This window comes from Manis javanica, chromosome 7 (assembly GCF_040802235.1).
Source record: "Manis javanica isolate MJ-LG chromosome 7, MJ_LKY, whole genome shotgun sequence".
Classification (NCBI taxonomy): domain Eukaryota; kingdom Metazoa; phylum Chordata; class Mammalia; order Pholidota; family Manidae; genus Manis; species Manis javanica.
Window position 1 is genome coordinate 53,531,188 of NC_133162.1, and position 23,010 is coordinate 53,554,197.

At 37.2% G+C, this 23,010-nt stretch overlaps 1 protein-coding gene across 1 annotated transcript in view; it reads left to right on the top strand.

The window, feature by feature from the left end:
• Positions 1–22,626, top strand: part of RTKN2 (rhotekin 2) — a 115,515-nt gene extending 92,889 nt beyond the window's left edge. Inside the window, exon 13 of the mRNA XM_073240994.1 lies at positions 22,585–22,626. Coding sequence (XP_073097095.1) covers positions 22,585–22,611 — 27 coding nt within the window. The 3' untranslated portion in view covers positions 22,612–22,626. The remainder of the gene's footprint in view (positions 1–22,584) is intronic.
• The last annotated feature ends 384 nt before the right edge of the window (positions 22,627–23,010 follow it).

Genomic DNA, 23,010 nt, shown 5'->3' on the forward strand with positions numbered 1-23,010 from the left:
AGGAGCTCAGTAAACATCTGTTGAGTGAACAAATAAATGAAAGAGAACATAATAAAGAGCGTAACTAGTGGAGCCGTATTTCTAATGTTTGGAAGAATGTGATGTGGACCTTAACTAAAGCAGTGAGAAAGGAAATTAGTGGCCATGACACTGCCTTCAGGGCCGACTTCCCTGGCTGGCCAGCTCACACAACATGCTCAGCCTGCGTCTCTAGAAAATCAGTTTCACAGACATTGTCTTCAAACTTCTTATCTGACATATTAGATCAATCTTTTAATAAACCAAAAATCTCTTAAGGTGAAGTTTGTTTTCTAAGTATAAAAGTCACAAAGATACATGGTAAAATGTTTAACAGAAAGCGGTATGATAAAAAGTGAGTTGTTTTTATTTCTAACAGTTCCTCTGGTAGTGATCTAGAAAATGTCTAGGTACAAGCGGGGCCCTAAGACTCATTCTATTTTGTTCCTTGCATTTTTCATTCTACATAGTATATTAAAGAGAGTTCCTTAAATATATCTAAAACAGCATTAAACTCCCACTTATTGAACACTTACTACAGACAGCATACAATGGCCCATGCAGTCCTTAAAACATCCCAGTGAGGTAGATACCACCATTATTTCCACTTTCTAGATGAGGAAGTTGAGATTTGATTAAGTGACATAACCTGTCTAAAGCTAAACACTTTGGAATGATAGATTCAAACTCTGACTCCAGATCTATGCTTGACTTCTTTGCTCTACTGCCTCTGTCATAGAGTTGAACTCATAAAGTGCTGCATTGCTGTATTCCATTGCAATCGTCAGACTAACAATCTGAAACTATCTTCTGTGCATTTTAGGTTTAAGCAATAAGTAAATATATTGAAGATAATGGGAGCCAGGTTTCTAACTGTTGGGAAAGGGAGTTACAAGTATGGAAAGTGGGAGAGTAGAATATACCCTGTATTGTTGGATTGAAATTAGAAGTATCACTATGAATTCATTTTATATATATGTGTGTGTATATGTATATATATACATATATATATATATGTATATACACATACATACATATACATACACACATATACAGTGGGAAGGCCTAGATATAAAGCCATACTAATAGCAAAGTATACCTAGTGCCAAAATCTTGGTTTCTAAATACTATTCTCCAATAAAAGGAGCCAGAGCTCCTGGTAGAAATGACTGATTCTATTGCTGGGATGGGGACAGCAAGAGCACAAGATGAGCCTGGAACGTCATATTGTACCAGAAAGTAAATGCTCTCAATAGCCAAGTCTGGGGCCATTTGAGCAACAAAACAAATTAATTTTGGATCATAGCACAAAGTATAAAATAACAATTTTTGAATACATATTGATATAAATAAGTGATTGAATAAATATATCTTTATATATATTATACCACAAAGCTATAATAATCAAAGCAGTATGGTATTTGGCCCAGAAACAGACACATAAATCAATGGAATAGATTGCCCAAAAGGAACCCCATGCATATATGTTCAGTTAATCTATCACAAAAGAAGGGAGAATTCCAATATATTTATATACACATTACATATTTAGATAGATTACATATATATCTATATCTAATTTATAAATACTCCTCTCTCAAACATGACTCTATAAACTAGGGCTGCACACAGTAACTTTCTTCCAAAAAGCACGGAATGAAAAGGAAGTAAAAAGGAATAACTTGGTGAGACCTGACAGACCTCACCTGACTACCTCAGCCTGGTAAGCTCTTTTCATTGGCCCCTGTGTTCCTTTGACAGGCCTCCATCACTGCGTTTTTGTTTGAGCACTGCTTTACTTTCTGGTACTACGAAATTCTCCAGGCTCATCTGTGTATTTCCTGCTTGAATCTCAGAATCAACCATTTCTCTAAGCCCTGGTTCTTTTTATTGGGGAATGATGTTAGAAACCAAGATCTGGTAGCAAATTGCTCATGGTTACTGAAATAGCCTTGAATCTAAATTTCTCTGCTGAAAGAAAATACATATATGTATGTAAACACGTGCATGTCCTTATCTATAAGTATTTCTGTTCTGTAGTCATGTATTTATATTAAGTTAACATGCGATAAAATTTATGTCTCCAACTCTAAACAGTTACCATATGGGCAATTTAGCCACCTCCTCTGTATTATTTGTAAGCTTCTGCTTGAATGGTGAGAAACCCACCATCCACATGCATTTACTTAATTGTTCAGTTCCAGTGTACATATACAGTGGTGGCCAGTCTCTTTAATTTTTTTCATTTTAATAGATAGGTAGTCAATTTATATTTTTGTAATGATTAAAGGTGTTGAACATGTGCTCATTTGCCATCATTATATCTTCTTTGGTGATGTGTCTGTTCAAGTATCTTGTTCTTTAAAAAATTGGATTGTTTGTTTTCTTATTATTATGTTTTGAAAGTTCCTTACATATTATGGGTACAAGTTGTCTAGCAGATACACGGTTTGCAAGTATTTTCTCCCAGTCTCTGGCTCATCTGTTTGTTCTCTGAATAGTGATTTTAAAATTGATGCAGTTGAATTTATCAGTTTTATTTTATTGAAGTATAATTGGCATACAATATCCTGTTAGCTTTGGGTGTACATCATAGTGATTCAATATTTTTATATATTATGAAATGATCCCCACAATAAGTCTAGTTACCATCTGTCACCATGCAATGTTGTTATAATATTATTTACTATCTTCTATATGTTGTACATTATATCCACAAGTTACTTGTTTTATAATTGGAAGTTTCTACCTCTTAATGCCCTTTACCTATTTTATACACCCTGACCTCCCTGCATTCTGGTAACCAACAGTTTGCTTCCTGTATATATGATTCTGTTTCTGTTTTGTTTGTTTTTGTTTTTTAGATTACTTATATAAGTGAAATAATATGGTATTTGTCTTTCTCTATCTGACTTATTTCACTTAACATAACACCCAAGATCCATTCATGTTGTAATACATGGTAAGGTTTCATCTTTTTTTTTGCTAAGTAATGTTTCATTGTATATGTGTAACACATCTTCTTTATCTCTTCATCTATTGATGGTCACTTAATTTGCTTCCATACCTTGGCTATTGTAAATAGCACTACAAAACAATGAACATAGGGGTACATATATCTCTTCAAATAGATGTTTTCATTTTATTCAGATAAATACTCAGAAGTAGAATTGCTGGATCATACGGTATTTCTATTTTTAATTTTTTGATGACCCTCCATACTGTTTTCCATAGTGGTTACACTAATTTACATTCCCACCAACTGTGTGCAATGGTTCCTTTTTCTCCATATCCTCACCAACACTTGTTAAATTTTTGTCTTTTTGATAATTGCCAATCAGACAGGTATGAGGTGATATCTCCTTGTGGTTTTGATTTGCATTTCCTTAATGATTAGTGATGTTGCACATCTTTTCATGTGCCTGTATGATCTCTTTGAAAAAAATGTCTATTCATATCCTCTAGCCAGTTTCTAATTGGGGTAGTTTTGTTAATATTAAATTGTTTGAGTTCTTTATATATTTTGGATATTAACCATGTATTAGATGTATGCTTTGCAAATATCTTCTTATATTCAGTAGATTGCCTTCTCTTTTTGTTGATTTCTTTCACTGTGCATGAGTTCTTAATTTGATTGTTATCTCATTTCTTTATTTTAGCTTTTGTTGTCCTTTCCTGAGGACACTGGTCCAAAAAAATATTGCTAGGACCAGTGTTAAAGAGCTTACTGCCTATATTGTCTTCTAGGATTTTTATGGTTTCAGGTCTAAAATTCAAGTCTTAAATGAATACATTAAATGAATGTATTTTTGTATATGGTGTAAGATAGTTGTCCAGGCTCATTCTATTGCATGTAGTTGTCCAGTTTCCCAACACCATTTATTGAAAAGACTGTCTTTTCCCATTGTATATTCTTGCCTCCTGTCATAGATTAATGTGTGGGGTTCTTTTTGGTCTCTTTGTTTTAGTTCATTGATTTATATGTCTGTTTTTATGCCAGTACCATACTGTCCTTTTGATTACTATAGCTTTGAAATATAGTTTGAGATCAGAGAATAGGATACTTCCAACTTTTTTCCTCTCTCTTAAGATTGCTTTGGCTATTCAAGTTATTCTGTGGTTTCATACAAATTTTACAACTATTTCTACTCTTGTGAAAAATGCCGTTGGTATTTTGATAGGGATTGCATTAAATCTGTAGATTGCTTTGGGCCTGATGGTCATTTTCATATTAATTCTTCCAATGTATGAGCATGACATATCTTTCCACTTATTTCTGTTTTCTCCAATTTCTTTTACCAGTGTCTTAGAGTTTTCAGAACACAGGTCTTTCACTTCCTTGGTTAAATTTATTCTTAGGTATTTTTTTTTGATGAATTATAAATGGGATTGTTTTCTTAATTTCTCTTTCTATAACTCATTATTGGTGTATAGAAATGCAACTGATTTCTGCCTGTTAATTTTGTATCCTGTGACTTTACTGAACACATTTATTAGTGTTAATCATTTTTTGGTGGAGTCTTTAGGGTTTTCTATATATAGTATCATGCCATCTGCAAATAGTGGCAATCTTACATTGTCCATATCAATTTGGATGCCTTTTATTTCTTTTTCTTATCTGATTGCTGTGGCTAGGAGAATTCCAGTACTATGTTGAATAAAAATGGTGAAAGTCAACTTCCTTGTTTTGTTTATGATCTTAAGGGAAAGGTTTTTGGTTTTTTACAATTGAGTATGGTGTTAGCTGTGGGTTTGTCATATATGTCCTTTATTATGTTGAGGTAGTTTCTTCTACCTGCATTATGTTGAGAGTTTTTACCATAAATAGATGTTGAATTTTGTCAAAATGCCTTTTCTGCAGCTATTGAGGTGATCACATGTTTTTTATCCTTCATTTTGTTCACATGATGTATCATATTGATTGATTTACAATCCTGAGATCAATTCTAGTTGATTGTGCTGAATGATCCATTTACCGTATTGTTGAATTTGGTTTGCTGAGATTTCGTTGAGAATTTTTGCATCTGTGTTCATTGGGATACTGGTCTGTAATTTTCCTTTCTTGTAGTATCTTTGTCTGGTTTTGATAGCAGGGTAATCTGGTCTCACAGAATGAATTTGGAAGCATTCCCTCCTGTTCTTTTTTTTTTTAATAATTTGAGAAGGAAAGGTACTAACTCTTCTTTAAATGTTTGATAGAATTCACCTGTGAAGGCAAATGACCCTGGACTTTTGTTGGGCAGTTTACTGATTTCCAGCTGTGGAACAGCTGTTGTGGTAGTCTTCAGTTCATTTTCAGAGTGAGTTGCATTATACATATTTGTAGCCTGTGTGTCTGTGAGAGGATGTGAGCTTAGGATCCTCCTACTCTCTCATCTTCTGTGCAAATTCCCCTGCTTATAATTGTTTTATATGTGGCATTTTCCCATATAATATGGATATACATTTTCTCATTGCCAGGAAAATATTATACCAAAAGAAAAAGTACTTGCTCAATGATTTCAGTTAACATGAGTGTATTTTATCAGGTTGGTGTATAACAGTGATTAAAAATAGTCCACAGATCCCTGGCATTGCTGGTGGTAGGGGTATCTCTGAGACCGTTTCAACTATATGAAAAAGCAAAGGTATTTTTATAAGAACACTAAAAAGATAATTTGCCTTCTTCACTATGTTAACATTTGTGCTGATGGCAAAAAAAACAATAATGAATAAAACTGCTGGCTTCTTAACAGGAACATGAGGCTGTACTAGTAGTCATTATATTCTCAACCACCACGTGGAACAAGAAAAAAGTTCAGTGTCATTGATGGATCAGTTAAAAATTATTAATTGTGTTAAATACTGGCCCTTGATTATATGTTTTTAACACTGTCTGATGAAATAGGAAGTATGGATAAAGCACTGTGTACCAGATCTGATGGCTGTCTCCAGGGAAAGCATTTATGTGGTTGCTTAAGTTGTGAACTCAGCTATCCTTTTTTTTTTCTAATAGAACATTTTCACTTAAAAGAATAACTGATAAATTATAGTTGTTTAGACTTGGTTATTTGGCACACATTTTCTCAAAAATGAATGAAGTCAGCCTGTCACTACAGTCATCCAATTGACAGTACTTGTTGCCAATGTTAAAAGTTAAGCTTTAAAGTGAAAATCAGGATTTTGAAGAACTTGTATCTCTTACTATGAATGTGACTGCTTCCCAATATTTAAAAACTTTTCTGATGACATTACATTGGTAATGATTAGAAAATGTGATATTTTTTTGTATATTATATAATGAAATGTATCAACATTTGGAAAATCTGCACAACTGTCAACATTTTCCAAATGACCATTGCATGATGTTATAAAATCATGCAGGGTAAAAGCCCAAGATAAACCAATGGATAATTTTGTTAGAGAGTATAAAGTGTTCATTGATATGATTTCAGATTCTAGATTGCAACTATTTCTTGTCAGTTTTAGTGTATTATCAAAACAATATCAATGATTATATGAAAAGCTACTAAAATACTCCTCCTTTTCCCAAATACATATCTATGTAAGGCAAATTTTCTACATGTGCTTCAGCCAAAATAACATATCATAACAGATTAAATGCAAAAACATCTGAGAATCAGTCTGTTTCTTATTAAACCAGACATTAAAGAGATTTGTGAAAATGTAAAACAGTACTACTTCTCTCACTAATTTCCTTTTATTTTGGAAAATATAGCTACTTTAATAAAAATTTCATCAATATTAACATAAAATATAAAATGTATAATATAAAATATAAACAAATGTAAAATAAACATAAAACAAAATAAATGCAAAATAAAATACCACAAAATTAAATATGTTTAAATTACTCAGCTTCAATTTCTAACATGCTAAATATTAATAACTATGATGCACACAAACACTCTTTAGGGTCCGCAATCATTTTTAGCACTCTTACAAAATTCTGAAACTAAAAAGTTTGAGAACTGTTGGTGTAGCTCTTCCAGCTCACAATGATCCCACCTCTCTGGTAACTGCCCCTTCCTCTGTCCCTGAGGTTTGATTATTTATCTAGGACTGAGCCTTCTTCTCCTCCCCATCAGTGTGTTCATGGGTAGACAGACTGGGAGGTGGAGAGACTGAGTAAATGCCTGATTCCACAGGCCTCTTATTGTCCTCTTAAAATTGAAGTGGGGTTAGGAGTTTTGGTTTCTCCAATGCCTGATCCTATCATACATGATGTCAGTTACTATATAGGACCCAACTTCCCACCTAGTGGAAGAAATAAGGACATATGTTGATTTGTAGACTCAGAAGCAAATGAAGCAGACAGACAAAAAAGTAGTGACGTGAGGTAGAGAAAACAAAAACCTCCAGTTCTTGGTTCTAGTTTATTCCTGAGCACAGGCTTGGGTCTATGAGTGAGTCTAATATCTTTTCTTTTAGCTAGCTTGAGTATGTCTCTTACTTGAAGCTGCATGAATCATTCATAGCTAATAAAGTATAACATATGTGATCTTATCAAACTTTGTAAAATTTATGTTGTGCTATACATTTTAGGGCATGATTAGGCGAGAAATACAAAGCCAAAGTTTCCTGGAAATGCGAAGATACTTTCCGTATTAAAGTTAAAAAGAAGAATTACCATAGGGTACATATGGATTAATTACTATCTTCAAAGAATTAGAACTCTATCAAACATTCTTACCGCAAAACTATGCTGAACAAAATTTAATCTTTCCATGACTATTCAAAAGAATTTAGAATCTTTTAATGTCCCTGGGGCATTACCATTTTATAAATTGCACAAAAAATTCTCATTAATTCAGCTTTCTGGTAGTTTAGATTCAGAATAAATGGAAATTTACTGTAACACTTTGAATTATTGAGTTCTGGGGAGCTCAGAGTTCTTCAAATATACATGAATTATATCAGTTATATTTTTCAACAGTAGAATGAAGTTTACAAATGGAAACAGCAATGGGTAGATTCAGGATACAAACTCATGTTTCTCAACATTCTAGTGAATAATCCAGTTTGGCTATATAGAGCCTGATACTGGCTTTCTTTTCTACTTCAAAATATGATTTTTTTTCAGCTAAAGATCAAACACGACACAGGCCAGCAGTAAAGAATTTGGGCTATAATTTTATTTTACTGTTAAAAGCATAGTGATTTGATTATAGGTTTCAGCTCATAAATTTTCAGATGAACCTGGATCCTGTAGTTTGCTTTCACAAAAGAGAAAAAAGTCAAGCATAGTGGTAAAAAAAAATCAAATACATTTACATATAATCCTGGCTTTCATGAGAACCAAAAATATTCTTTAAAATACACAAGAAGGAAAACATTTAATTAAATATTTTTTGCTCTAGTATTCAGCCTCGACCTCCGAATACAATAATTTGACTATTTATGGATTATCTGTGACCAAATATAGCATACACCATATTTAAAATAAAAACAATCTTGCCAGCCAAGCTCTCTTCTGAACATTTCTAGCCCTTAAAATGTAATTAGTTTCTTTCTACTACTATAAAATTTAATGCTCTCTGAAACCAAAACTTATTTCTGTATCACCTGCTGTTTTGGAGTCTCTGTACCTTTCCTCCTGCATGGATAATCAAAAGTGAACTGTAAGGAGAAATCTTCCATTTAGGAAACATCAATTTGTACTAAGTCTAATCTAAAAGATTAATATGGGGCATGTGGTACATTGAATAGGAAAATGGCATTTAAATATTAATACTAGATAAATACACTCTTGCTGTTATCTTTGATAATTTATAAGTCATACAACTTCTAGAAGGAAGTAAATTACTTTTTTCTTTTATGCTGTATGTTGCTCAGTAACAATACAGCCACATGTCAAACAAGGCACCATTTCCATAGTCAGATCTGACACAGGGAAGTGAAAAATTGGTGCCCAATTTCAACCTCATTTCCTTACGTCCTAGATTTGTGTCACATGCTTTATCCTAATTGGTGCTTTCCCAAATCAAATGTATATTTCTCAAACCAATATCTTAAGTGGTAATGTTCCAACAGTCCAAATGTCGATTACCAAAACAAACATTTGTTTCTCTAGCAAGTGTTTTCACACAAAAGCATTTGATTCACGTCCTGCAGCAAACAAACATTTGCTTTAGGCAGTTAAGGCAGCCAAAAGTTCTTGCAGAAACATTTCACAGGCTGGCTGGCATCCCTGCCTGGAGCAGGGCTTGCTGATGTCCGAGAATGCTTGTGAAGCCAGTTGCTGACCAAGAGAGTCCTTTGCTAGATAGACAAGGAGGCCATAAAGAGATGCAATCATTTTCAAAACACATCTTTTGAGAAAATGTGCTTCTAATTATGATGTTTCCATTAGAAAATGTCTTCTTGTCTTCACAAAGCTTCATTTGCTAATATAAATTCAGCCTTTGATGTAATCACAAAACCAAATTCTTATGAACGTTCACAAAGACAGTTTTGACATAAAAACCTTCGTAGATCTCAGGAATCATTATTTATACAACAGCACATAAGAGTTCATTCCTTAAATAGTCCTATTACTACATTAAAGCCTATTTTCTCTCTGAACAAGATGTAGATTATATGTGTAAATATGTTTTTATTAGGTGCATGTCTACTTCACTGTCAAAATGAAGCTTCCACATAATAATACTCTTGTTTTCCATATTATTTAAATGCTTTTGGAACGAATCAATATTTCTGAGGAAGTCATTTACTTAAATATATGTTCTTTAAGGCATGAGGAAATTGATTCTTAACTTCTGCACCAAAGATAGAGTTTCCTAGCAACTGGGTAAAGATTGATTCTTTGGCTAGTCTAAACTCAGCATAGTTATAAGCCTCCTTAAAAGCAAATTAAGGGGAGTTTTTCTTAGATAAATGAATGAATGGATGAAAACACACGCATATATGCACACATAGAAATAGCTACTGCCAATATCTTCTCCAAAAGGCCTGCCATTTACACTACTACCAATATGCCAACAGTTTTTTATCTGCCTGTATTTTCAAACATTTTAATATTTTCTATTTTTTTCTTTAAAAATGATACCCCATATCTTTTTATTTTGCACATCTTTGGCTTTCATGTGATTATACATCAATTTATATGTTTACTGGCCATTTGCATTTATTTTTCTGTAAATTCACTTTTTTATTTCTTTCTTCTCCTAATGGGTAGTTTGGATTTTTTTTCTTTGTTGATTTATAGAAGATCTTTATATATTGCTTATCATTTTCTGTCTCTTTATCATATATTTGCAGTATTTTCTCAGAATATTGTTTTTTCCAACTTAATGTTCTTTTTCCATAAAGAAGTTTTTACTATATATGCAGCTAAAGGTCCAATGTTTTTTTTTTAATATAGTTACTGGGCTTCATGTGCTCTGAAGGAAATGCCAACATTATAAAAATATTCCAATATTTTCTCCTAAAACTTAAAATTTTTTATATATTTATGTTTCTATACATTGAATCCATCTGCAATATAATTTAGTTTAGGTGTGAAGTGGAAATTTATTTTCATTTTTGCTACTGATTTGAAATGCCTACTTATCATATGTTAATTTTCTATATATGGGTTCTGTTTCTGATACCTATTTCCTTACTCTATGATGAAATGACACCATATTGATTTAATTACTAACATTTTATTTTAAAAAGTCCTGATATAGTGTAGCACAGTGGCTAAGAGCATAGTTACAGCATAGTAGATAAGAGCACAGACTCAGGAGCCAGGTGATTCTACCAGTTATTAACACTGAGACAAGTTGGTTAATCTCTGTTCCTCTATCTGTTTATCCATCTATAACAGGGTGATTGTGAAGATTTATAAATTTATATATATAAAGTACTTAAAATAGTGCCTGGCACGTAGTAAGCAATTTATAAAGGCATTGGCTGTTATTATTTGTCATAATTTTTTCCCCAGATTTTCTTGCTTTCCTGTGTATTCTCTGGTTGATTGTTAGAATCAGTACCTAAGAGGGCTTCTGAAGAGATTCTCAAAAGACAATTCCCTTTCTCTGAGGAATTCTGATGTCATCTATTAAGAAATTCATTTTTCCACCTGGCATATATTAAGTGCTCAATAAAAAAATTAACATATGCTCCTCAGTTGTCTCATTCTCCTCATCTAGGAATGGAATCTGCCTAGAGAAGGGAAAGAGAAAGCTAAGGACTGAGAGGGTGTGGCGAGGGTAGGGGTGGGGGTGTGGAAGGAGTAGCTTCTCTTCAATTCTTTTGGGGAATCTGTATGTCAGACTCTCTCTTGCCCCTCAGAGCATCCTCCTGCAACCCTTACCTTCAAAGAGCTTTTGTGGGAATTAGAAAAAGCTTCCCCATCTTTATTTCAGCTCCGTCCTCCCTGGCAGGTATGTTGTTGGTGCCTCAGAGATCTGGGAAGATGATGCTCCTGGAAACTGCGCTTGGGGATTAACACAGGCTTTAGCGTAATGGTATTCAGTAGTTCAGCTAAAGCAGGAGTCACAGACTGAAATGCCTATAGATGCTAAATGCAAATCAGTGGTAGTCATTTTGCTCATAAGCCTCCTAAAATTTTTTAGGGAAACCTGCACCCATTATCATATCAGATTTTTATATTAATGTCTAAAATTTTTAATCATTAGCTTAATAGTTATTTTTTAAAAAGTTAATTACTGGTGAACTGAAAATGGTGACATTTTAAAATAAAAAATTTACATCACTCCAGTAGAATTTAAACCCCATAGCAATTTGATAACCACCATCTACCATAGAAAGAATACACAAATTCTTATTTGGCAAACAGAAATTTTATTTCCTTTTTCTCCTTGAACTCATATTTTAGATCCCCTGCCCTCACAAAACATTATTCGAATATAATGTTTGATGAAAGAGTTTTATTCATCACACTTTAATACTTCCCTTCAACATAAATAAAAATACAAGTTGAAAGTTTACTTCCTATGATCATAGGGCCAATAGACGTTAAAATTTTTTTCTTCTCAAAAAACTGATTAAAACATCCTAAATATACTTGTAAATTTTTATGAATAATTATAAAAAATTAAATTAAATTTTTATTTAAAGTGTATACCTAAGTGAGATAGATGGGGTTTTCTTCTTTTCCATTAGTTTTTCTATGAATGTATGATTGATTACTACTTAATTCTAGAATGAGATAGGGGTCAGCACCAAATCTGTTCCTGTGCTTGATGTTTATAGATACAAAGGCTGACAAACCTTGTTTATAAAGATTAGCAAATGGAAATAAGGACATTTTTGTTACAGCAACATCAGCATCAGTATTTCAAGTTGTCTTGTCACCCAGAAAGTGGTACCACCCAGAGGCCATGCATCCTAGTAAGACTGGAATGCGTGAAAGGTGAGCCCTTCTTTTGCATGGCAGGTTGGGTCCTCTGGAAGCAAATGCTGAAACAGAATGTGGGGGACAAGATGTTTATTAGGGATCAAAGAAGGAAGGGGAAAGCAAGCATAGACAGAGAAGAAATGGGCAAAGCCTTGGCCAACCCAGACATGGCTCTGAAGTGAATGGCACCCATTAGAGTTGTCTTGGTGACAGGCTGAGATGGAAGATCTTTATTCCCACACTCACACAGTCCCCAGATGCCGGGCTGCCCCAGGCATCGTGTGACTTCGGTTAGCGTGGCCCTCTGCACAGGAGGAAGACCCTGAAGTAGCTCCTCACAGGGGGCTGAGTGTTAGTTTTCCAGGGCTTCCGTAACTGGTTACCATAGACTTGGCTGCTTAAAGTAACAGAGGTGTATTGTCTCATAGTTCTGGAGGCCAGAAGTTTGAAATTAATGTGTTGACAGGGTTGATTCCTTCTGGAAGCTGCGAGGGACAGTCTGTTCTATACCTCTCTCCTGGCTTCTGCTGGCTCCTGGCTCCCAGAGACACCAGTCACATCTCTGCCTGTCTTCACATGGCCTTCCCCTCTGGGTCTCAGGGGCTGTTTCCTACTTCTCAGTCTCTTAGAAGGACACTTGCCGTTGGATTAAGGATACTCTGTAATCGGGATGATCTCATCTCAAGATCCTTACCTTAATTACATCCACAGAGCTTTGTTCCATATGAGGTAACATTCTGAGGCTCCAGATGGACACACTTTTAGGGTCACCATTCAGTCCACTACAGGCAGCAACTTGAAGGGGTAGCTGGGCAGTGTGTTTCCATATCTGCCACATTCTGCAAAGTGGGAGAAGGGTGATTATAAAGGGTTGCTGAGAAAAAGAGGCCAAATGTGAGGCTCAGAAGGCAAGTAGGTTCCAAGCAGATCTGCTTTACAAATGAGAACATACAGAAGTGCAGAGTCTGGAAATTGATACTCCTTTTGGAGAGCCTTTGTGTATCCTCAGGGTGACAAGTAACCTAGTTTGAGGATTTAGTTCAAGCTGATTATGTCCTTGTAGGAATAAAGACCTCAGGTTGCTAGATCTCCAATTTTTTAAGACAATGAGAAATTCATACTTTAAGTGATATCTCCTAATTTTTAAATGATGTCAACTAATCAAAACAAATAGTGTAGGCCCAAGGAAGAAATACTTGTGGGCTGAATTATAGCCATTGAAATAAGTCATGCTCTATGTTTCTATCCCTACTTCTCCCATAACAGACAGAAGAAACAGTGTATCTTCCTTTGGTGGCCATGAATTTACCACCATATCTGGAGAGCTGTATTAGGGGTTTTAAGAAATTGGCTGATACGATTGTGGGGGCTAGCAAGACCAAATTCCAGAGGGCCGTCTGGCAAGCTGAGACTCAGGCAGGAGTTAATGCTGCAGTCCTGAAACAGAATTTTTCTCCTTTACGAAACCTCAGTTTTTGCTTTTAAGAACTTTCAGTGGATTGGGCGAGGCTAGCCCACACTATTGAGGGTAATCTCCTCTACTCAAAGTCAACTGATTGTCGATGTTAACTACATCTGCAGAATAACCTTCATAGCAACACCTGGATTAGTGTTTAAGTCACTGGTACAGTGGAGCTTCAGCAAGCCTACACATAGAAGTAATAACAGGAGCCCTTACTTACCATGTTGGATTGAAGAACCTGAAGAGGGGAAGGGACCGACCAGGTTACCTGGCTCAATAGCACCTCATGGCATGGAAGGAGAAATGACATGTCTGCAGTCACACAACTGGCTGGGGAAGCAGAAATTCAAATACTCTGGCCTCCCAGCACAGTACTCTTTCCATTAATTTACCTTGGTGTGACTCAATATCATAAAACCAAAAACATAGGAGCACAGAAAGTCCCTCAGAGGTTATCTGGGCCAAACCCCTCATTTTATAAATAAATACAGAGACATTAAACCCTGAGAATTTTGATTCCTAGTGAAGGGCATTTTCTACCACACAGCATAGCCTTTCATACAAGTCAGAGATGACTGTACTCAAAGTAATCTCATTTCTGTTAATTTTTTTCTTTGAAGGCATCGTGTCTAATGGGAGCTGGTTTTCTTATCATTGACTACTCATGAGTGAGTATTGGTCAACAAAACAAAACAGACAAAAACTCTACACATCTGATTAATTAAAATTTGAATTTGTTCAGTGCCAATCAATATTTTTCCTGAAATTTATGTGGATATTCATTGGTTATATTTCTGGAGCAGCAAGACCAAAAATTAGCAGGTACTTTTTGTGTAAACCTTTGAATGTCCTCCTTTTCTGCTGTATCAGTTTTTCTCCCAGAAAAGCACAGGTGTGGCTCCATTTTAGTAGCCCATAACAAAGTAAATTCCAGCTCTAGTCAATTTTATATCAATTATATCCATTGGTCTGGCTCAATCAGATATCATAAGTCACATTTCTGAATCACCTTAGAAGGGGATCAGAATATCCCCTTCCTAAAATATGCCATTTTGGTATAAGGATGTTTTGAGCTGAAGGCAATTGAGAAATGGCAGACACAAGAGGAAATCTCTGCCCTCCCCTGATCTGCCTAAAGGCGGGGTATACATTTGCCTTTGTGAAGGTGTTCCCCTTCCCTTGCCCGTATCAGAGAGGGGAGAACAGCCCTCATCACTGGAGTCAGAGACCACACTGTGAGGGGTCTGCATAAACAAACTTTACTAAATAATCCTTGTCTACTATTAGTTTCCCTCATATATTCACCTTCTCATAATTTACCACCCCTAGAAGCCCAAGCCCCTCTTTTCTTTGTCTTGTCACTTCTCCACAATATATTGCCTTTTATTAATATGGTATATGTTTCCAAGTCTAACTGCTTCTTTGGGTATTCACCTCTTTTCTGTGAAGACTCCTTGCACACAAAATTAAAATTAAATATGTATGAGTTTTCTCCTATTAGTTTAATTTAATTAGTTAGTTCAATTCACAGGCCCCAGTTACTTAACCTCAGAGGGTGAAGGAAGTGTTTTTCCGCCCCTACATCTACTGTCACCATATGCTCCAGACTCAGCCAATCCCATCCATAGACCAGAAAAAATAGCCCCTATGATCACATTATCCAATTTTCCGAATGTGGTTGTAATGCACAGTCACAATCCCAGTATGTTTAGAGACAAAGGCATATTAGGGCAACGAAGGGAGGCCAGTGTGAGGCTTTCTAAAATGCAAAGGCAGAGTTGTTTCTGATTCCCGAGGTCTAGCTGTGAGAGGAAAGTGATACACAAATGTGTCCCTGGGAGAAGTGGTGTCCAGATGTATTCTGGTGAGCAGGCCCTTCCTTTCTGTAACAGCTCCTCCAGAAGAACCTCTGACTTTTATTTCTAACAGGGTCTTGATGGTTCTAATACATTTTGTTTATTATTTTAAGTAGGCTTAAAGTCAGAGATTTTGCTTGTTTGAGAGAATGGCAAAAAAAAAAAAAAAATCTATTTACAGGGTTCAGCTGAAGGAAATGAAAATTCCTAAAACCACATAATCTCCTTTACTGCCTCTTCCCCACCCCTAATTCAAAAAGAGAAAGAAAAGAAAAGAGAGGGAGATGAAAGAATGAATATAATTTTACACTAGCATGGAGTTCACTGCTCCTCCAGGTAGTGAGCGGGAGAATCAAGTCTCCGGACACCACATGTCCTCTACAATAACAGTGAAGGAAAAACACTTTAGCAAACTCTACTTATTTTTACAACCAGTCACAATTCTTCCCACAGAATCAAGGCCTAGAAACCTGATATCAAAGTTAACAATACCAAATTCTTTATATTCCAGGATAAACAGGTTTGGGAAATGGCCAGTGGAACTTTCCAGTTCAGTTTGCCACAGTGGGGAGTTTACATTGTTACACAATTGCAATGACATTTAGTAACGAACATCACAATGGAAAATTAATAGAAGCTCAGTGCAGCCCAGCCCATTCAAGTAATTGTCAATTAAGGCTACAATCAATACCGGGGTAATAGCTCATGAACAAGGATAGTTGGGTACTTACTTCATTAACATTGCAAATCAATGTCGACCATTTGGGAGTAAGTGCAGAGAAATGAGCTCATATGTTGGAGGTAATCATAGTTGGGGAATTTTCTGGCTAGAAGGATACTTAGGATCAGAGTATGCAAATAGACAAATGTCAGGGAATGGTTCAATCTCTTTAATAGAATGTTATGATTATTAGAAGGGAAACCTTCTTTGTTCCAACCCTTGATGCTGAAATTCTTTGAAAGGACCTTAGTCTCTTTTCCTGTGCTTGGAGCACTGATCAGTTTGCATTTATGTCCCCTTCCTATTTTACCTTGAGTCTCCCACAGATATTTGTGATTCTTTTTCTGCTGTTTCAAAAATGGCTATAAATTTATTTATTTCATAGTCGTCTGTAGCACTAAGCAACCCTCCCTGAGCCAGGTCTCTGCTTAACAGGTGGACCTTCAGGAGTCATTTGCTTAGAGAATAATCTTTTCAGGCTCAGCATTGGTTGGCACTGTCTTTGCCTTCTCCACACCCTCCATCACCTCCTCTGCCCTCCCTTGCAAAAGCACCTACAACAAATATGTACATAATATAAAGTCAGAATGTATTCCTAAGCCTGAAATAATTATTAAATTATATGGCTAATGAAAGGAGCCTGACCACATAGAGAGTGCCTCAAACAGTGCGTGGTTGTTGACTTTCTAATCTAAGATGAAAACAGTACAAATCGTGCACCATAATCATGCTAATAAATTCCACTACACCCTCTTGTCATCCAAGGAATTTATTTTCTTGATCTTACTGTCTGAGAATTTATGGATGTCTTGCTCATATTCCTCCCCAGAATGTGGAGTCTGTCACATTGATATTTCTCCCAGTTCCTTGATATTTCTCCCAGTCTTTCAGTTCAGATGTGAGCATTCATAAAATCCTTGTGGTATTGGTAATGCTATATGGAAAAGAGAGAGATGGTGACAGACCTGGGATTCACAGAGTCAGTGACAAGCCGGGGTCAGAAGGCTAGGAGGAGATTCTAATGCCAACCTTATAGTTTTGAGGTTTGACAACCTTCTACAACCTTTGTTGATTTCTGAGACATTTGATGAGCACACGTGTTTGGAGCATTTCCACTTGGGACTCTTGGAAAAGCAAAAATATATACGGGCAAAGTGGATATAGCAGGTAAGATCATGGAAACAGCTGCACTCAGCCCTCAACCTAGGAGTATCCCTTTAGTAGGAAAGTAAGAAGATTAGAGGTGGGGAAATGAGTAATTACTGGTGAGCTCCTGATGTTAGTTTGAGGCACAGGGTTAGCAACATCATCTCATATAAAGAGCTCTCAACAAGGAGTTAGGAAACTGGAGATTTAGGAGTCACTTTGCATGGCTTTGGAGAAGTCACTTAACTTTTGCCAAGCCTCCCTTATGCCATCTACAAACAGTGTCAGGGTTCAATAAGTCAGCGAGCGTGCTTGGAAAAAGATGACACTCTCTTCTCTCGAGTGCTTGATGCCATTAGAGCATAGCACAGGTTATGTCTGCACACATATATTTGGATAGAAATCCAGTGAATTTAAACCATGCTTGCAATCATTCAAAGATCACAACATTTTAAAAAGTTATTGCTTTTCTCTTTTGAATTCCCCCTGATGTTCTTTTCCAAACCAAGTATTCTCTATGAAGAAGCCATTGGGAGTCTATACTTAATTAACACAGTATCAGCAGAGGCATCTTCCCTTGCTAATTTCAGGAGAGTTAGCTGTAAATTGGGACACATACATGAATCAAAAGAAACCATTTCCATACCTGTCGCCTCGTACATTAGCCATCAGTCAGGAGCACCTTTTTATGGCCCAGGAAATGGAGGACCCTGTGGGAGCCACAGGCGGGCCCTGGGTGACCCCGTCACTCACTGCACACATCTTGTGAGCTTGTCTGCCAGGAGATGCTTTCCTCACAGAGTTGAAATATGAGGTGTTTACTATAGCACTTCATGAAGATTCCCCCCCTCCACAAATCCCTCCTCTGTGGAAACCTCTCTCCCCCTCATTTTGTTCTAGTGGCGCAGAAAGTTGCTCCTCACTGAGTGTAAGGGGGAGTGTCTCCTGCATTCTGAGTTATTCCTTTCCAAAGGTGTGCAAGATGCAAGTACCTGGCCCCACCAAGCTCAAACACTGTGGATGCCAGTCAGTGTGATCCTCCACTGCTCCTCAACCTCCATTTTGGTCCCTCCACTGTTCTGCACTCTAGTCACCAACAAGCTGCGGATCAGGACTGCAGGCTGTGCCTTCTCCCTGGCCTGGCCACCTTGATGAAATTATGCTCAGATACAACTGAATCATGCTCGCAGTGGGTATTTCAAGAAATTGCCACTTGAAACTCACAGCTGTAATGTTTAGGGATGTTGTGATAAACTGTCTCACAGAAAATCTCTGAAAACCATAAAAAATTTCTTTGATTCAGTATTAGAAAGAGCTAGACTTTTCCTGAGGTGCTGGCTTCTTATTGTTCTTAATTTTGTTTCTGTGAATCTAGCTACTGACATTTGCTCTCTTTTCACTGACTATTAGAAAACTTTGTAATTCATCTCTATTCAAAACTACTCATGAAGGATTTTATCTTAATTTGCCTGCCTTCACATTTCCTTCTTCTGATTTGCTCATTTATTTTTGTTTTAATAATATATGTAGCTGTATACACAATTTCAAACCCTTTGGAATTGGATGGAGTATAAATGCCAGAAAAAGCAGACCATCTATTCCAGTATTTATTGAGCATCTATTCTATGCCAGTTACTGTACTTGGTCCTGGCTCTTTGTGTCTGTTTCCTCTAGAATGCTGAATCTCCAGCAGTTTGTACCCACAAATGCCAGGCAAAAGAAGGGTCTCAGGTAATGTTTACTGACCAGATGGGTAGATGGAGTGTAGCTTCCCTGCTCAAACCTCCCAGTTTTTAAAGTCACACTTAGCATAAAATCCAGTTTTTTTGCATCAGCCTTAATGAGGTACATCATCTGGCATACATTTACCCTCGTCTTCTCCTTGCCCCACTATCAACCTTCCTTCTTTTACTGTTCCTAGTACCTGGGAGGTTTTGCCCCCAGGATATGGTGAGACCAGATCCTTCTCCACCTTCAGGTCTCAGCTTAACTGTTAACACCTTCGAGAGGCTTTCATCCAAATGAAAGTGCCACCACTTCCAGCCCCACTTCCATCACTATGGACTGACTGGCCTGGCTTCTTTCTCTTCATACCACTCATGTTGAGTGCTCGTTCCCACAGACTACTGAAATTGCCTGCTGATTACACAAAGCCAGATTTATTTCTTAGTAAGGGATAATTCAGTAAGGGATACCATTACTTTGATGGAATCATAGAAGCTCCTTTGAAGGGGGAGGTCAACGGTAGAATAGTGATAATATTTTGAGGGTTCAGTTTAAGGTGGGTCTTTCAATGTGGAGCCCTGATTGGCATTGTGCAAAGTTTGTGATACAGAGGCTTAGGAACCAGTGAACACAATAAGGTGAGGACTTTGCAGGGGGCCTTGAAGAATATACTGACCAGTGATGCTGTCCTGAGAAGGGGACAGTTACCCTGATGAGGACTAGTGAAGACTCAGTTCGGGTAAAATTTACAGGTAGCTCCTAAAACAAACATTGTTTGCAACTTTATCCTTCTGGGCTAGAATTTTCTGGAATATTGCAATCATGTTAATACTGAGTGTCAAATAGTTTAATTGTGTTGGCATGAACAGTAAGCTGTGTCGCTATAATGGTTTCAGTTCTTGTTCATCAATATATGAAATTATTCTGTTTATTTACTTTTTATTGTCTGTCTCCCCACAACTGTCACACACACAAATATAATTTCACATGAAGGTAATTCCTTTATCCTGTTCGTTTCTATGTCTGCAGTACCTACAGTGGGGCCTGGCACCAAATGTAGACTATTTGTAAAATTTTTAAAGAAAAATAGAATTTTGCCTGTGTTCAACATCAGAGGCCAGGATGCTGAGTCAGCAAGTCCTCACTGAAGTCTAAAAAGCTGCACTTCTGCTCAGCAGGAACCTGCACAATGGAAACATGGGTATTATGTTTGGGTGCTGCCAGAGTCTAAAGGGATCCATTCATTTATCTGTTCACTTAGTATTTCTGGACTCCCTCCTATGGGTCTGGCATGTGCAAGGGGGCTTGCCACATCCAGAATTGGATAGCTAATTGCTGTCTGCAAAGGTGGAAGGGTCTGAAAAGATCTGTTTCTCTCACTCCCCTACAAGTCTGAGCTGGAAATTCAAGTGAGCTTTTTTCAGCCATTAAAACCTGCTGATTAGGAATATTTGAAGACATAGGAAAATATATAGTAGTAAATATATATAATGATATGTGAGGTAAAGCATTATATGTACCATATATATAAAGCATATGCACACACATACATATATGTAATAAGCAAAAAGCATAATAAAAACTGAATATTTGGATGTTTGGTATAATCCAAATTTTATAAATATATGACTGACAATAAATCACACACACACATGGAATAGACCAAAATGTTAAGTTGGTTAGCAACTCTGGGTGGTAAAACTTTGACTGTTTTAATTTTATTTCTCATATTTTCTGAATTTTTGACAGTGAATGTATATTTTTTTAGAATGGCATTTGAAAATTCGCTTTCCTGTTTGAGGGTGGAAAGGATGGGAGAGTTGCCAGATAAAATGCGTGATGCCCAGTTAGATTTGAATTTCAGATTAACAGCACATGTTTTTAGTACAAGTATGTCCCTAGTATCACATAGGATATACTTATGCTAAAGAGTATTCACAATTTATCTGAAAGTCAAATTTAACTGGGTATCCTGTGTTTTTATTTGCTAAATCTGGCAACCCTAGGGTATGGGGACACTCATCAGCATTGTCTGGGGAGCTTTTCCAAACTTGTCCTCTGTCTCTCACCCCCATCCAGATTCTGATATGTCTACATACCTCCCTGCCAACATGCAGAATTTGGCATCTCCTCCCAAGGTTATCGCAGAAGCTGGGGGACAAGACCAGCATCACAGGGTTGCTGTGCACGTGGGGTGCTATGGTTTGATAAGGCCCCCGAGGGTGTTTCGATCACATCTCTGTTGCTCTCCCTGGTGGGACTTACTGCATTCCACACTGTAACAACTCTTGTGGAAGCAGCCAACCCTCTGACTGTGCTCTGATTGGGCTTTCATTATTTCAGTCCTCAAGGGGGCTCCCAGTGGCCCTTGAGCACTGGCTCGAGTAGGGCTACTTTGCAGAAAAGGGCAAGCCTGCGGGTGGGGAAGCTCTCAAGGGTGCTCGAAGCATCTGGCCTTGAAGATGTTCCTGGATCTCTGCATCTCCAACACATCCAGGTTGGGACAAGGGGCAGGCTGCCTCCCCAGAGTGCAGCTGCCTGGCAAAGCCACCCAATAAAGGCCAGGAAGCCAACTGAACTGCTACAGCCTCTGTAAGAGTCTCTCCTCCAGCTTCATCACTGCTTCCAGGGCACCAGGGTGTCCAGAGAGAACAACGCTTTCTTAGGAAGGACAGCACCTTTGGAGAGCTGTGAGGAATCCACATCACCTTTGGGAGACCATTGCAACAGACCTGAACTAGCCTCATGTGCGTAGCAACACCTCACCAGTAATGCAGCAGATGCAAACAGTTATCATTAGCCTTTATTCCTGAACACACACTTCAAAAAGGTGATAATTAATGAGGTGTCTGGCAAAAAGCAATGGAGGAGAAATAGTAGGCTTTTGAACACAGCCACTGAGCCCTCTAGGCTTCAATTTCATCATCTACAAAATGGATGGGTTGAACAAGATGATAGAAAAGTGCCTTCTCATTTTAATATTCTGGAGTGTTAATTTTGGGAGTTAATCAGAGGTCAGTTTCTCAACCAGGGAAACAGGATGACTCAGATAAACCCAGCATGATATACTGAACCTTGCCGTATAGGGGGAGTGGAGGAGTTAATATTCCTCAGGTGTTTGCTTGGTGCCAGCCATTTTACATGTTTGATTTATATGCTTTGTAACAGCTCCATTTTACATCCAGGGAAATAGAGCCACAGAGAGGTTAAGTGACTTTCTTAAGGTCACACAGCTAGCAAATGCAAAGCCAGGATTTGAATGACGGCTATCTTCTACTGAACCTAGTGTCTTGTCTGTCACATTATATAGATTTGCTCTGGCTATTGGTGTTGCTGAGCTGAAGGGGAAGTTACCTGATCCTGAGCTCTTACCAGCCCCAGGTGAGGTGCAGATATGGGGCAGGGGGAGGTCCATTCATTACTCCCCTTTCCACTTGATTAATCTATAAACTATAAATAAGGAATTGCTACTGATTTTCACTTACCAGGAACAGATGCCAGTGGGTATTTCTGAAGGCTCTTGTACTCCAAATTTCTTCTCATACCTAATGTCTGATCCTTGAAATATCTTGAATAACATCCAGAGCTTTTTATTATGAAAAGAAAGAGTATATTTTAAGTACCCTGACTCATCCATCCCCACTCCTTAGAGAAGAAAAGGAACAATTGTGCATTTCAGCCACAGACTGGTTCATTTCTCATGAACAGGTTTTGAGACTGGGAAAATGGTGTATTT